The sequence below is a fragment of the Cydia amplana genome, chromosome 5, assembly GCF_948474715.1.
Source record: "Cydia amplana chromosome 5, ilCydAmpl1.1, whole genome shotgun sequence".
Lineage (NCBI taxonomy): Eukaryota > Metazoa > Arthropoda > Insecta > Lepidoptera > Tortricidae > Cydia > Cydia amplana.
This window is the reverse complement of record NC_086073.1, coordinates 3,386,291-3,403,739: the sequence shown is the minus strand read 5'-3', so window position 1 is coordinate 3,403,739 and position 17,449 is coordinate 3,386,291. Positions and strand designations below refer to the sequence as shown.

The 17,449-nt window shown below is 39.6% G+C and overlaps 1 protein-coding gene across 1 annotated transcript in view; it reads left to right on the top strand.

Moving 5' to 3' along the window:
- Nucleotides 1-17,449, top strand: part of LOC134648221 (patronin-like) — an 89,896-nt gene that overhangs the window by 40,630 nt on the left and 31,817 nt on the right. Inside the window, exons 3-12 of the mRNA XM_063502705.1 lie at nucleotides 5,278-5,493; nucleotides 7,499-7,687; nucleotides 8,845-9,089; nucleotides 10,517-10,608; nucleotides 11,799-11,924; nucleotides 14,001-14,261; nucleotides 14,335-14,487; nucleotides 15,033-15,251; nucleotides 15,618-15,785; nucleotides 16,491-16,586. Of these exons, the coding sequence (XP_063358775.1) occupies nucleotides 5,278-5,493; nucleotides 7,499-7,687; nucleotides 8,845-9,089; nucleotides 10,517-10,608; nucleotides 11,799-11,924; nucleotides 14,001-14,261; nucleotides 14,335-14,487; nucleotides 15,033-15,251; nucleotides 15,618-15,785; nucleotides 16,491-16,586 (1,765 nt within the window). The remainder of the gene's footprint in view (nucleotides 1-5,277; nucleotides 5,494-7,498; nucleotides 7,688-8,844; nucleotides 9,090-10,516; nucleotides 10,609-11,798; nucleotides 11,925-14,000; nucleotides 14,262-14,334; nucleotides 14,488-15,032; nucleotides 15,252-15,617; nucleotides 15,786-16,490; nucleotides 16,587-17,449) is intronic.

The following is a 17,449-nucleotide window of genomic DNA, read 5'->3' as shown; positions in this document are numbered from 1 at the left end:
AACCAACCGGTTTGTTGTTTACGTTGCGTTTGAAGGAGCGGCTGCTACGGCTATACGATCTGTCACAGTCGACACACACAAAATATGTACAGAACACCAAGTACGTGAAAATTACAAATTTAGTTCTAGTCTCTGGGGCACAAGCACATTTAGAATGCATAATCGAGTCGTTGACGGTTTAATAACGTAAATGGTGCTAATTTAACAAAACTGTCAGACTTCTGTACTATTAATTTTCTGTGCAATAGCCAATATAAATGAAGAGGGCGACATGGTGACGTAAAATGACTGAAGTCTAAATTTAAAATGGGGCTATGTTGACACTGCCCACTGAATCATTACTCATATTTGTATACATAATTACATACATACATGTGTGTCCAGGATTATGTCCAGTTATGGAAGGTTGTCATTGGTTACATCATGATGTTTTTATTTGCATTGATCTCGTTTTAGAAACTAAATAAATATAGGGTCCTTTTCAACCAATTTCAAGGTTTTTAACGTGTTGAGGAAGTTCTATTTCTCCGTCGCACTAGTTTCCTCTGTCGCACTCTGCAAATAACAATCTAATTGTAAAATTGTATACTTAATTGCAAGCGTTATTATAAAAGCTTTATGATGTCAAAAATTACCAAACCATGTAGAAACATAAAATTTTGTTGTTTTCGTAGAACAAGTTCTAAGCGCGGTGGAGGGACTGTCAAGTTAAATTGGCAATTTAACTTGACATTGACACATCGCAGCAATGAAGAGAGGGCTTTTTGCGCTTTAGCTTTAGCTAATGTATTTGTTTTGAGACCCAATTAAAAGTTTTCTTACACAATTAGTTTACTTACAACTATTACGTACCTTGTCAACTTTTCAAAAATTATTGTCCAGCTAATATCGTTTATCAAACATAATTGACGTAGCTCTATCGTGCCCATCTATCAAAACCTCCTTATTCCACAACAATTAAGCAATTTTATCGTTGTATCAATAAACGACCAGTCGTTAGTATTGTCCATAACTGCATTGTCAGTTTGAATGATAAATTGAGCTTACAGATTTCCGTGGGAGGGATTTTATAGTTCAACGTAGTACCTATATGAATCAATGTCTCAAAATATTAGTAAAGTCTATCAAGCTATTTAGCTATTTTTGGGGCAATTTTTCATTTTATGTATATGGGGAAAACTTTGCGTAAACTCCAAGCCAATCCTTAGAAAATTGGGCGTCGATTTTTCTCAAGACGTACTCGTAATCAGTCAGTCTCATTAGTTCTACCTTCATGTCAATCAAACAATAAAAGTTGTTATTATTGTCAATTGGAATGATATTGAGCCGTCAGTTTTCCGTGGGAGGGAAACTGTCACTGAGTGTCGTATGAATCGGCATTCGGGTTAATGTGCAAAAACAGAGCCAAGATCGTGCCGCACGCAATTATATATTGCGTAATGTTACTTTAATCCTCGTTAGACTAATTACTCTTAAAACGGCGTATAGGTATGAGGGTAGAATTAAGGGCTGTGAGTGAAGCAGACTAACAAAAAAAGTGGCCAAGTGCGAGTCGGACTCGCCCATGAAGGGTTCCGTATTTAGGCGATTTATGACGTATTAAAAAAAAACTACTTGCTAGATCTCGTTCAAACCAATTTTCGGTGGAAGTTTACATGGTAATGTACATCATATATTTTTTTTAGTTTTATCATTCTCTTATTTTAGAAGTTAGGGGGGGGGGGACACACACATTTTACCACTTTGGAAGTCTCTCTCGCGCAAACTATTCAGTTTAGAAAAAAATGATATTAGAAACCTCAATATCATTTTTGAAGACCTATCCATAGATACCCCACACGTATGGGTTTGATGAAAAAAAAAAATTTGAGTTTCAGTTCGAAGTATTGAACCCCAAAAATTTATTGTTTTTTTTCTATTTTTGTGTGAAAATCTTAATGCGGTTCACAGAATACATCTACTTACCAAGTTTCAACAGTATAGTTCTTATAGTTTCGGAGAAAAGTGGCTGTGACATACGGACGGACAGACAGACGGACAGACAGACGGACAGACAGACAGACATGACGAATCTATAAGGGTTCCGTTTTTTGCCATTTGGCTACGGAACCCTAAAAAGTAGAGACTACAAGGGGCGATATGAATATTAGGAAGAAAGTCAATCATTACTGACTGGTGACGAGAGATATAAAAGAAAGCATTTCCACAAGAAATTATTTAATTTGAAATGAATTCTTAAATGTATTTACAGTGTATCGTAAGGTTAGTTCGTGAGGAAACGGAAATGTGGGTCATATTATGGGCCGAGTTTACCATGATGAGTCCGGTAACCGCGTCAGTGGAAAGTAAGGGCTAACGAATAATGATAGTAATAAGTTGTTTAACGATCAGTTATTAAGAATCAATGGGAACGGTACATATGCGTTTAGAGAGAGTCTAAGATGCTGTTTGTTTAAAAGATTCACGAGAACGTCTACAAGAAAGCATTTGATCAAAAGAAATGTTGTATAAATAAGTTTTTCTCTCTTTATGTACCTTAAAGAAATAACTTGGGTTAAAACAGGCTTTTTGAAGAACAAAAGGTGTGGTATTCAGATAACATTTAGGCCATTTAGCCATTATAATAGTGCTTTTAACAGTGACGTCATAATGGCGTCTAGCCGACCGCGCCCGTCGGCAATGTTATGTTGTCACCCCGCATTAGTGACGTCATTATGCTACCCTTGAAGCTCTTGCATAACTTGAGCCATTAATATTGAGGGCAATATGGCGAATATTTGAGGGCTTATGATTAAGTGCACCGGTATTAAACATGTATTTGTATACTAAAACTCAAACACGATTAAGATAACTATAACACCCGGATAATCTTATCTTCTACTTCACGGACGCTCCCTGTCCAATAGCAAATTATGTTAAAGCCATTCGACCACACTTAGATCCTGACATGATTTGACTTGTACACTGTGAAGTTTATGAATTCGATCATGTTGTTTATATTAAATCATGTACCTATACTAAATCACCCTTGGGCTATTCTTATTTGATTTCATAATGTAACTACATATCACATGAGTAATAGTATGATAATAAGAACGCCGAAAACGTAGGTTAAGAACTTTTGACTTCAACCCTTGGATGTGTTTAACCAGTGGGGTATTTTGCTATCGCTCATTTGATCTAGCCAATGTATTATTCTGTCACACAACAAAGTCAGTGACAAGGCCCAAATATATTCGGATTAAGATCGCCGTTTCTATCTTCTCGACCGTTGCATTCAGTATTCAGCACAAGTTGTATTTTATCCGGCGTGTCGACAGGATTATTTCTCTGCCTTCGTTGACAAGTATAAGAAAGCATATCTGAAGACACTCAGTACTTTGTAAGCTGTCCTCAGTTAAAAAGCGGAACGTGACCGAACATTGATCTACATTTTATCTTCGGTCTCCGCATTGCCTACATTTCTACCTAAATGGCATTAACATCTTTAAAGTGGCCATCGTTTATACGCTCTCTTGGAACTAGTAAGAATAATTTCAGTTCAGCCAGTTTTGTACACGTATAAAATTCAGGGCATCTAATGAAATGTTGTTACAATTGTAAGGCAAAAAGGTCGAATGTCTGAGACGTACATGCCCACTTTCAGTTTTTCCACAGAGAAATTGAAAATTGAATTGAGATCGAATCTTCATGAGTAAGGAGCCGTGAAGCTGGGTCTGGAGTATTCTCAATATTCCCATTGCTACTGGGCGCAGGTGAACCAAAGTATCTGTAGCCTCCAGATCAGTAAAGACTTACACAATCCTAGATCACACTTATGCTGGTCCACATGAGACCATGAGCTTGGAAACCAGTAATAATAGCCCAGCGATTGACCTCTACGTCCCTTTTGTAGTTTGAATTTGTAGCGGTGGAAATGTGAAGGTTTAACCGATTTCTGAGAATTGGTTGAAGTTTCGTTGCTGGGTGGGTGTTAGTTTAGTAGCCTTGTCTGGAGATATTAGTATAATAACCAATTGGCTCATTGCCAGAAAAAAAATTTAAAAGGAAAACTTTGACATAAGTAAAAGAAAAAGATATGTATACTTGGTCAACCAGATCTTGACAGTAGAAAAAGGCGGCAAATTTGAAAAATGTAGGTGCGAAGGAATCGCGTCCCATAGAAAATTTGAGTTTTGAGCCTTTTTTTACTGACAAGATTTGGTTGACCAGCTATATTTTTATTGGTCTCGAACTAATGCAAAAACGGTTCGCCGCTGGTCAATTAACGTTGTTGTTGATGCTACCATTTACAAAATAACCCATTCAATTTCATTTTGCAGAGCAGCGTATGGATGAACTATTGTTAGTGTTTTGTTGCAGTTGGTTTCGTTGTTGTTTTTATGTTAGTCGTTTCAACTCTGCTATCCAACACTTTGAGTTCTCAGGAAATTAAAGTTTCAGACTGGTAAAGTCTCGATGCTGTTTACCTACCGACGAGGCTGGAATCTTATTGAAACAGCAAACTTTGTCTGTCGACATCTCTAAATGGATTTAAACGTGAGAGCAAAGTTTGGAGCAAATTCATTTATTTCTTTATGAGCTTACATCGACAAGATACACGTGTCTTTCGATAGGCATAGGCGTCATCTAATATAATTGTTTTAAAGTAATTTGCGCTTAAGGAGGATAAAAGTGCTTATCTCAAATGGACAAGGTGATGGGAATTGAGTTCTATGGATGCCACGGCTCTGGTAGACTTTTTTCGTACTTCATTAGAAAAAATGTGTCTATGTGTATATGCTTTCAAATCTTATGCCCGCCCTGCTCCTAGCGCCTATAGAACTGGGACCGTAGCCAAGGTGACAATCGTTTATCGACAAACGCCAATCGAAATGTGACAATATATCGGGACGACAGACACGACGAAAAGTTATGTCATGACGTGTCAGCATTTCTATACATTAGTTTCTATATAAAATTTTATATAAAAGATTTTAACACTTTGTTAGGCATCCAGTATTCTTGCTCTGAAATAAAACCTTTGAAATAAAAATGCTGCACTGCACCCGAACCTAACTAGGTCATTCCTACATTGGACTACTATGAATGAACGCTGGACGCTAGTCCTAACAATATAAAAAGAAACTATCTTAGCCGGGAGCTACCGTTGGCCTTTCCAAGTGCTATTTCCAAGATATTTTCAGCTGAATGCGTTTTGAATTTCTCGCCTGCAACATATTCAAAATTACCATCATCTCTGCTGACTACATTAACCGCAATTTTCTTCGTTTTCAGGACCAGGAACACCTCAAGCCACCTATAGTCGGGGGCCTCGCCAACGCCGAGATCTACTGTCTGGCGTTAGCGAACATGTACTCAGACCCCAACTACCACAGCCTCAACCACTGGAACATATTGCAGACCTTCTCGAGGAAAGGCATACACGTGCCAGATCCGCCTGACTGCGCGCTCACGGAGACAGTGCTGCTTCAGAACAACCCGCTCAAAATGGTGAGTCTCCTTGACCTTAGCCAATGTCAATGTTTGACGACTGGTATGGCCTAGTGGATAGTGACTCTGCCTATGAAGCCGCGGTCCTGGGTTCGAATCCCGGTAAGGACATTTATTTGTGTAATGAGCACAGATATTTGTTCCTGAGTCTTGGGTGTTTTCTATGTATTTAAGTATCTATATAGGTATTATATGTATCGTTGCCTGAGTACCCACAACACAAGCCTTCTTGAGCTTACTGTGGGACTTAGTCAATCTGTGTAAGACTGTCCTATAATATTTATTTATTTATTTAATGTAGTTCTCTACCACCTTATAAAATGTATTGCTGGGAAGATCGTCATAGGGCAAGAATTCTCGTATTGACGTATTTAGCAATATGCCAAGTAAGTTCTCGAACTTGTGCGAATTTCCACTAAACTTGAACAGACTCTTGTCAATAACAACAAGAGCTCAATAATCTGATGTTATTCTGAATTACGTGGGTTAATATTTTTATTTTAAATAAAATATAAGTGCCTAAATGAAATATGAAAAACCTAGATGAAGCAATTAGGATTAAGTAATCTTTATTCTACAAATATCAGTTTCGTTCGTCAAACAAATCCTCTGGGTAACCTGGGAATAATTTGTCCTGGCCCAAATTAGGCGAGCCAGTGCAAACCGAGTCATATGAGTGCTTTGTGACAAATATTTAGGTCACTCGGGCCCTTACTTACACAAGCGGAACTTTCTTTACGCTCCGGAAAATATTATACGTAAGTATTTCTTTAACCGCGCCGCAAGATACTTTAGATAAGTACTTTTTTTTAATAAAAAGTAAGGTCGTAAAAATAACAAAGGAACCTTCCTTAAAGGGGTATAGTCTACTAAGTCTATATTATAAAACGATATCTATTTACGCTAATATTATAAAGCTTTTAATATACAGGTTCGATTTAAACAAGATCATTGAATCTAAAGTAATAATAATAAATAACATATCTGATAGCCGGCCGTTCTCGTAATTGGTTGCTCTATTACTCAACACCAGATATCTTAAAGGTATCTATTTAATATGAAATGCTTATGAAACCAGGAACAGGTACCGACGATACATATCTACGGTTGCATCCTTTGCATTGCATTGCGCTTTGTACACTGCAACGTTTAGCATATTAGAAACGATGACAGTTTGATAACTCCTACACGGCTCTAGGGAAGATCTTTCACTGTGATAACGTGGCGGTACAGTCGCCATCAGATATATCGGAGCGGCCAAGGTGCTCACAAATATCTATATGATGTGTGTTTTTTCATGTTTTATGTTTCTTTTTGTACAATAAAGTGTTTTACTACTACTATATATATCTGAACACGCCTCTATTGTCAAGGCGTTAGAGTGCATGTTCAGATATTTTTGAGCAACTCGGCCGCTCCGATATATGATATTGATGGCGGGTGAACACAGCAAAATATTGCTATAGGCCAGCTAAAATATTGCTTCAACAGATTCCTTAAATGATGAGAATTCCATTTTGCTGAGTGCAGGTTATTATGAGCCCTTTCCATCATATCGCTGGCTTAGCGCACTGCATCAACTTTATGAAGAATGGCCCGCCGAAAGCTACTCTTTCTAATAAATAATTCATACCAATCCTGCGCCCGAAAACATTACTAGTTTCTGTTCGGTGATAATTTGATAAATGTTACGAGTACTAAACATATGAAATAACTGGGCCGTTGTTGGACAACCATTTTTAATAAAACGTTTATTCATCCTTTCAAGGATTTTAGCTTTGTTAGGTTCGTATTTCGTTTTTATTAAAAGGGTCAACCAGCTGTTTTGCGTTGTCAAATTTCTTAGATAATATGTATCAAAATTTTCGACCGCGCCGGAAGTATTTAATCGTGATCCTAATCACAATGATATCAACTCCTTGAGCCTCGAGTGGTCGAGAAATTAATGGTCATCCAACAAGTGCGTTGCAGAACAATTTAATATAAATGTTAATCATCTTTTCAGACTGCACACATGTCGGTGATAGAAGCATTAATGGTGCTGTACGCGCGAGAGGTAGTCACGCTGGACAGGGTGTCTGCGGCAGCACAAAGATTCGGCACGAGTCAACCCTTAAACAACTCCAATGTTCCGCACGAAGACGGGCTACTTTGCTGGATAAACGCGGCCTGCGCGGCGCTTAACAAGGCTGAGGTACGTACATATGATATTGAAGACAATTATAGGATTTGAAGCCAATTACAAGGGAGGTGCAAGCTTTGATGGTGCTCTGAACATATTACTAGTCCCGATGGATTGGGAATCGGCGGTAGCGCAAAGATTCGGCACGTGTCAGCCCTCGACAACCCCAATGTGCCGCACGAAGACCCCTTTTTGAAGGCCGCACGAAAACCCCTCAAGTACATAACTCCAATATAGGTACCCCAGGAAGACTGAGCTTGAAGTTAGGTACTTAGACGCGCTGGTTTCTGAGAAATAGCATTGATTTCTGTGCTGTACATTTGAGAAACGCTTGATCTGGTTTCGTCGGAAGCACAAACAACTCGAGTAAATGATTCAATCTTTCACTTAAATCACGCTATCCTTGAACTCGATCAGCGTCCCACGCGCCCGCCTATGATCTAATTCTCCCATTATAATGTATAATATTATGTAATTTCAATTTGACATGTCGTGCCATGGATAAAAAATAATGTCAGCCCAATTAACGAGCTTACCGGAATTACAGCCGTCTTGGTCAATTACACAGTTATTTGGTATAGTTTGTTTTGTAATAGAGCAAGCTAGGCAAATTGAGTTTAGTAAGCGGTGAAATTATAATTGGCGTCACGTACGGTTATGCTTTGTTATCGCGATAATTCACTTATTCGAGAATTAGATTATTATGTTACAGGATTATTTTGTTAAGCAGAAATATACTGAGTATAGTAAAGCTTCTATCTTTCTGGTAAAATTTGGGCCAGTGGATGACAGTCTCATCTTGCCCATATGAAGAAAATAAAATTATTTAAGAAATGTTTGAATTAAGTAATCTAGGAAAGCATTGAATAGAACGCGATTTAGTTACATTTGTTATTTGCACACATGGTAACAGCACTGATTACCTATTTGAACATACGATTTAAACTATCTATCCTGCGCAGGATAGGGCAGAGTAGCGCTTTCTTGTGTCAGAGGCCAAGATCCTTTTTGGGTCACTGAGTCAGTGATGTATGTATGTATTTAAACTATCTACCGTCACCTCCAGTTCTGAAGTGTAGATTGAGAGACCGATAGATTATCAACTCGCGACAAAGTCCAGTTGTACCCCTAATTGAACTTGTTATCGAATATCCTCCTTATGATTACAGGAAGACCAGTCATCACAAGTCCCCATGGTGAAGAACCTGCAAGAGCTGTGCGACGGCACGGCGCTCGCGGCTCTCATCTCCTTCTACTGCCCCGACGCGCTGCCCCGCTCCGCCGTGCGCGTCGGCCGCATGGCCTCCATACAGGACTGCCTCCACAACCTCATGCTGGTGCACGACTTCTGCCAGACGTGTCTGCCGCACAACGTGTTCCACATGCTGCCGGAGGACGTGACGTATATGCGAGGGTATGTTTAGTTACACTAGCTCGCGGCTCTCATCTTGTTCTACTGCCCCGACGCGCTGCCCCGCTCTGCCGTGCGCGTCGGTCGCATGGCCTCCATACAGGACTGCCTCCACAACCTCATGCTGGTGCACGACTTCTGCCAGACGTGTCTGCCGCACAACGTGTTCCACATGCTGCCGGAGGACGTGACGTATATGCGAGGGTATGTTTAGTTACACTAGCTCGCTCTACTTCTATACAGTCAACAATGCCATAAGGGCGAATGTTCCGTAAAACCATCCAACTACGAGTCCAAAAGCATCCAACTATAGTTCAAAATTAACTGGAATATCTTAGTTTAGGTGTGATTGTTATTTCAGTTCTGAGCTATAAAAATCATAAATAGGAGAATAAACCAAAAAGATCATTATTAATTAATTACGTGTAGAACTTGTGGACCATAAGTATTATTTGTAGTACTGGACTATAGTTGGGCGGTCTTACTGCTCTATAAAGAGCGATTGGTAACTGGTTTAAGTAATTATAGATTTTATATAAGAAACTCATTTAGGTGAGAAACTATATTATATCTGTTATTGATTACAGATTTAATTTTCCAATACAATTCAACTTGCTTAAACAGGTTAAAATAAATTTAAGTTAATGTCACAAATACTGGTACGACACGGTTGTTTATAACTTACTCTATGCGTAGGCTTGATCCTGCTCACGTCTCCTGAATCACCCTGTATAATTGAACAGGACTTCACTACGAGTAATACTAATAAATTCTCAGTTCATTAATTGATTGGTATTTAATATCGTATTTAAGTAATAATTTAAAATAAATTAAATTACCTACTGTAATTGATTATGACACATTCTTTTGTCAAGTCTTCAGTATTGTCTCTTCTTATTTACGAGTGAATCATGTCTCTAAGGACCTACTTTATAAAGCCCAAATTACCCAAGTTTCCAAGCGGTTTTACATGTCCTAGGCTAACTGTAACCTGGCTGACTCACACAAGCAGTAAACTTAACGAGGTCCCCAGGGATCGTGTAAAGTTAGCGCGCTTTGGCTCAGCGCCAGGCCTAAATAATGTACAGTTGTACATACAAGGGTTGTAAATATCGGTGCGACGAAGTTTTCCAAAAGATGTATACACATTTTTATTGATATGGGAATAAGGTGGCGTGTATATTATTGGTAAACAGGTCGCAGGACTATCCGACTGTTTGTTTATCGGCATAATTACTTACTGTTTTCAGTACTGAGCTTTGTCCTTGTTAGATCGTTGTCTATTGTCCTTTTAATAGGACATCGGGCAATGGAGATATTCTACTGACTGACGACGCTATTTTTTTGATCGTTAAGAGTATAACTGAATAAAATTAATGAAACTAACTATTGCCTGTAAGTGAATAAACAAATACCATTTCCAATTTCAGATCAATGCGACAAAATCTAATAGCAATGCTAGCCGATCTCTTCAACATGCTAGAAGTGCACCCAGTCAAGTGCGTGAAGTACCCCGGCGTCGGTGAGTACCCGCCCGCCCTAACGCATGCTAGATCTAATGGGAGTATGTGGTCATAATGTCAAAGATTCAAGCCTACTAAACGTTTACCAACTTTACGAGTACAGTCAGCATCGAATAAATAGTGACGGCCATAGTGGCTAAATATAGCACACATGGTAACAATGGTGTATGACAATATATTTGGCCACTTTGGCTGTCACTATCTGTTTGATGCTTATTGTAACAAACCAGCGCGGAGGCGGTATATGATTGATGCTTTCTTTATATTCATTCAGCGTATCTGGGTTCGAAATTTCGATTCTGTTACATTTATTTATTGTAAAAACACAATTTTGTTCTAGATGTGTGTGGAGGTAAGTTATGTGACAGCTTTGCTGAGTAACGTTTCTTTCTAATGTTGTCACCCTGTCTTGCTTATGCTTCGAGCATACGGAGCCTTATGGTAAAGGTTATTTATATGCATACAAATATTTTATACACATTTGTATATTTATATACACATCTGGCACATTGTTACATTTACAGCAAAAGTGTATACATATTTTGGGTTCGGAATATTTTAGGTTCCTAAGTTCATAGGATGGCTTCATTGAATCTGGTAAGTCAAGACAGGGTGACCGTGCACGTGCGTGCGACTGCGACTAAACGCATGCGTACAAGCGTACGTGTAATGCTTCACACAACTCGAGATCGGATTGATAGTCGCAGTTTTAATCAACCTAACAGCGTTGCGTTTGAAATTCTAGTCAGGTTGTCTTAACTCTTAACAGTAAAAACTAAAAACTCATTTGCAGAATTTAAATGTTACACTCAAAATTACCGGCAAAATGCTATAGGACGACGGATCGGACGGATTCTAATCAGCTGATATTATCAAGATTTTCAGTTATTTAACACTTAAATTTTAAATACTATTTCTAAAGGACATTTTTAAAGATATGTCCTTCTGAAAGGACATCGGGTATGTAAGCTAAAGAACTTTGCTGAACATACTGCCGTGCTGCTGAAACCAATAATATAAAGTAATCATTATTTTGAACCATCCAATTGTGAATAAAATAATGTACGAAACGTCACAATAATATCGGCACGGTACTACAAGAGTTATTTAGCTCAGTAATACCGTCAGTACCGCGCACACCGGTTAAAATCGGTCGCGAGTTGTGCGTCTGAAGTCCTGGTATTGGCAGCGCGCTCGGACAGCAACGAGCACGGCGTGCGCCACAAGCGCTGCCTGCCGCCGCCGCCGCCGACGCCGATACCCGACCTGCGCGCCGACCAGCCGGCGTCGGCGCACGCGCAGGCGCCCTTCACAGGTACCGCGTGACGTCCGCTCCCGGTGCCGTTTGGATGTACTTTTATTAGGACAGTTGGTTGTTCATTTGTTTGGGATTTAAACTAAATTGATGACAGTTGATTGTAATGACTCGAATTTAAACCCCACCGTATAAATTCGATATGATATGATGAGAGTCTTCTTTATTTAACGATGTTGTAGATAAGATTTTTAATAAAAAGAACATGTTTCTTTGCATATGCCTATGAGTTAAAATTACTTAAAATGTTCTCGTTTTGTTTAATGATTGATTACAATGTCTGTAAATTATACTTACCAACATCATTGAATTTTTGAAAATGGCAATTTCAAAGATAAGGCTTTTAATTAATCAAAAACATTGTTTGTTTAAAAATATATAAACAATTTCCATCATTAGAACCAATTTACTTAACATAAGTTTTACCAACGTATACAAAAACAACAAAGTTTCTTGACTTTTATATAAATCTGTTTATTTAAAATTTAAATCGTGTCATTAAATATCGATCATTACATCTGATATTATCATGTCCTCAAGCAAGTTCTTACGTTTAATATGTTATTTTATTAAATCCCAACGGCACTGAGAGCAATATCTGTGTTGTGATTGTGTTCGCTTAACGACATCTCATTAAAGCAATGTGGGTGAGCCGGCACTAGCATGCCCATTACGCCTATCATGTCATCTGGCATATTTTGTGTTCATGGTTGTACAAATCTGCTGATGTCAGCGGTTATTGAGAAACTTGTTTTTTATTATTATTACGGATCGATTTATGACATTTGTTTAATCATACCAATGAAAAATAAGCGCGTCGTAAGATACGAAATGTAACGTAATGGTTTGATATCTGTAGTGGATGTTGTATTATAATCTACCAGCAAGCCCGCTAAAAGTGGTAAATTACTTGTACTAGAAAATGATGTCCTATAGGAAGGACATCGAAATGTTAAAATTTAGTACTTATTTATATTACACTTATAAATACTTAAAATTGTAAAAGGTAAACTCGATAAATTAAATCGAGAAATTTATCGGTAGTTTTGACTTTTTTGAGTGATATGCGTTTTAGAGAACCTTTTTTCTGATTAGAATTAACGTGAGTGCGTGTGTGTTATATATATTTATATTTAAATTTTTACTATAAGAATGTATATTGTAAATATTGCGTTTTATATTCTCTAATATTAGCTTAATATTTAATACCTGGTTATGGTTTCGCTTTCCGGTTATATTTTGCGCTTCTGCATGGTCGGCGCTTTGCTTTCAGCACTTGAGAGGAGTCGATGAAATTATGCCCTCAGGACTCCCAGCAGTAGAGTCTAGAGTAGTGACGTCACGGGCAAAAAACAAATGATTACAGTCAAAGTTATTAACTTGATTCTTTATTTTAAAAATACCGATGACTTCAAGAATTGATTGTAAGAGTCAGACTTAAAGCAACTTGCGTTGCGAAATATTCTTCAAGTTGACACAACAAAGCGCACTTAAACATTTTTAGACCTACTCATTGACAATAGAATTAAATATATTGCCTTTTATGAATGCAGTGAATCATTTATAACCATATTAATGGCTATCAGTGCAATAATAGAGCGCCTTGTTTGGTTCTGATCGTTTGTTTTTACTCGTTTGCAAATGATGTCATCACACATAAAGCGTAGATCAGTGTGTAGAATAGACGCTATTTTATTTCAAATGTCTAGTTAGTGCTTATACTTATTAGAAGTTTATGTTACGAATTTACATTTGAAGACATTTGATTCATAGTACTTTTTGTAGTTGATTGTATTTAGATGTCAATGTTTTTTAAAGTCTGTGAATACATAGAAATGTATGTCAAAGCTCATTATAAACTTAAATAATCATTAATTATGTTATTCCATGCAACTAAACACAGCAATGTCTGAGTTGATCGCGTGGACGATTAAAATTGCAAACAAAGAATCAAATTAAAAATAGTCTTCCATTTTAGATAGTCAAATCAAAAGTCACATTCACATACATTTTTATGACGAACTCGTAGCAATAAAATCTCAACCTTATCCCTTTAACGCAACGCTCATATTCCAGTGCCGCGATCACCCTCCGCTTGCGGCATGCGGCCGCGCGTTCCCACTGGTCGCTCGGCGTGCTCGACGCCTGAGCGGCGGAGCTGCAGCCCGCAGAGAGATGAGTTCGTGGTACATAGAGGGCGGGGGATCACCACGCTATCGTCCATCGCGAGGAGGGAAGACGACAACGGTAAGTTTCTATATACCTATCTCCTTCATGTGGCTTACGACGCTCGTGCTCAACGCCTGAGCGGCGGAGCTGCAGCCCTCAGAGAGATGAGTTCGTGGTGCATCGAGGGCGGGGGATCACCACGCTATCGTCCATCGCGAGGAGGGAAGACGACAACGGTAAGTTTCTATATACCTATCTCCTTCATGTGGCTTACGACGCTCGTGCTCAACGCCTGAGCGGCGGAGCTGCAGCCCTCAGAGAGATGAGTTCGTGGTGCATCGAGGGCGGGGGATCACCACGCTATCGTCCATCGCGAGGAGGGAAGACGACAACGGTAAGTTTCTATATACCTATCTCCTTCATGTGGCTTACGACGCGCGTGCAGTGCGTGCACAACTCCGTCGCGTAGTTAAAGCCCCCAGAGAGAGAACTTCGTGGTACAATCGGGGACATTACCGGTGAACCACTTCAGATTTTTTTTTACCTCGATCCTTACGAGCGAACTAAACTCCGCCTCCCATAGAGATAACCAATTGCGATGCATTTAGGATTCTTTATCTTAATAATGACATCATCATCAACTGTACATCGAAGATGACGGAGTCTCCATGTTTATTTTATCATTACTCTCAACAGTGGAGCGGTAATGTACGGGAGTCCTGTCGCGGTCGCCATGTGAGGAATAGTAGGTGATATAAAATAACAAGTGAAACTATCGGGTGATTATATAGAGTCAAGGATGAATTTAGGGCATCGTTACTAAACCTGTAAACTACGTCTAATTAGTGTTATGCCATCTGGGTAAATCATGTTTGTTTAACAATGTAACATTCCGGAGCGTTGTAATAATATATTTTATGTCTCATATTTCTTTCACAGTCGTGGACCCGAACCAAACCGCCGCCGGCCGTCCGTCCCACTACCAAACACAAAACTCCTTCGCCGGCCGCCGTTCAAGACGGTCTTCCATCACAGACGACAGTCAGCTCACCGTCGAAAACTTTGGAGGGTCGCAGGATCGTCTGCATTTCGCCGGGAAGAATCCGGAGAAAGAGCTAGCGACCGTGGCGAATGTTCGGAAGATATCTGCCCCGGCTGGTGAGTTATACCATAAAAATATATCCAAATTTAAGAACATCAACTCTCAGACCACAGATCAATAATCGGTTCAGAAATTTGTTTCTCTAGTGGTGTGTATCAGAAACGCCGATCGAAAAAAAAACAACAAATCTTTCAAGCAGTATGCTTTCTACTGCAATGCTTGCTGGGCGCTTGGCAGCTTCATTGTTGGCCAAATCCTCTCCTAATTTCTCCACTGATCTTAGCCTAAAGTGCTGTGACTGCTGTGTTTTGCCACTTCTTTAAGAAGGAGTCCAATTTGTCCCGCCATCCCCGGCGAGGTATACCATATCCCCAATGGCATATTGTAGTTTGTGTAAATTATAAACTGTTTCCTTCCCGCAGGTCCCCTAGACAGTTACAACCCTCCCGTCCGCTCATCTCGGCAAGACATTCGCGGCTCCATAAACCTCTTCCACGGCGACTACAACGGGGACTCGGAGCCCGAGCGGCCCATGCGGCGGCAGCTCAGCTCCGACACTATCAACTCCAACAACCACTTCAGCAATAAAGGTAACCAGCACCGTTGGTGTCCATAAAGACTTTATCGAGTGGATCTTGTCGCGAAATTTGCCCCGTGATTGTTTTGTTTTGGATGACACTTTGACAAACTGACAGCCACTCTCGTTCTTGACTATCAGAGAGCGGCTGCAGGGGAGACGAAGTAAAACTATAAGGGGATATGGAAAGCTATAATAAGAAAGAAAAGTCGTCCATTTCGTTTTTTTTTTCCACCGTTTCTCAAACTGTTTATACGACAACGGTTTCACTCACTTGAATTTTTAGTCGCTATTAGCGACATGTTTCGGGCCCTTCGGGGGTCCATCCTCAGGCGCTGGTGCTCGGGGCTCGTGCAACTCGTGCACTGATCGCGCCGCCCGCCCCGCCGCTCCCTGCGCGCGCGCTGACAGGGCGGGGGCGGGGGGCGCGGTGCACTCCGGAGTTCAAGTGAGTGAAACCGTTGTTGTATAAACAGTTTAAAATTGTCTCACGAAAGTTTAATATCGACCGAGAATCTCTGCAAAAATGGTTGAGAACTCCTGTTTTTAGCTGCCGATTTAACACCTTTGAACGGCGTTCACGTTCACTCTCTTGGTTTTACCTTACGCTATTAAAGTCTAGTTTAAAAGCTAATAATTTTGCATTGAAAATTACAGGTGATTTTTCTCTGTATGTGGTCTTTTGTTGACCATTAACAATATTTTCCGTTTTTTATAGGCGGTGGTGACGGTTTCTACCTAAACCGAGACTCCACCGACGGCGACATGACCAAGACCAGCTTCGCGGACCTCAAGTTCAGGAACGGCGACCAAGGTGCGGGCCGTTTGCTTGTTTGCCGCTTTCCATGTGCGCTTCCGACCACATATTCCCATTACTAACTCTACTTCTTACTGAAGGTTCTAGATGACTCACTACATTAAAAACAAGCTGTAATATTATTTTTAAATCTCAAAAAATACACTTACGGCGTTATTCATAAACGTCTGCTAAGTTAATCCGCTGATGATCGTCGTTAATCCCTAAAACGACGATCATCAACTGATTAAGTTAGCAGCCGTTTATAAATAACGCCATTAGACTTATAGGATTATTTTATCTTTCATTCTATGAGTGACACCTGTACGGTATACAGTCAGAGCTACCATTTTATTGATTAATGTGATTCAGACATATATGTATTCATTGACTCATTCATTCCATTCGTACCAGCTCGTGTAAATCGACCCTTTTCAACTCTGCCGGGCTAGCACATGATTGGTGCGACAGTATCTCGCGGCGATATACATCCGTCTGTTTTTAATTAACCTAGTTAGGAAAAGACGGGTAGTCTATCTCGCCGCGAGATACTGTCGCGCCAATCATCTGCTTGGGATGCTGGTGGGCCATGCATTTTATTTAAAGTGGTCCCCTGCCCTTTTTTTAAATTTGGGATTTTTTATGTTATTTCTACTCAGAATCACGAGCTCTTTTGATCCTAATAGGAGAAAAAAAATGGCCCAAAATTTCCATACATTTTTCGATCTTTCCATTCCGTGACCGCCATACAAAGTCTATGAAAAATGGTAACGGAATGGAAATGAAAACCTGGGGACACTTTTTTTCTCCTATTAGGTTAGAAAGAGCTCGTGATTCTGAGTAGCAATAACATAGAAATTCACAAATTTAAAAAAAGTGTA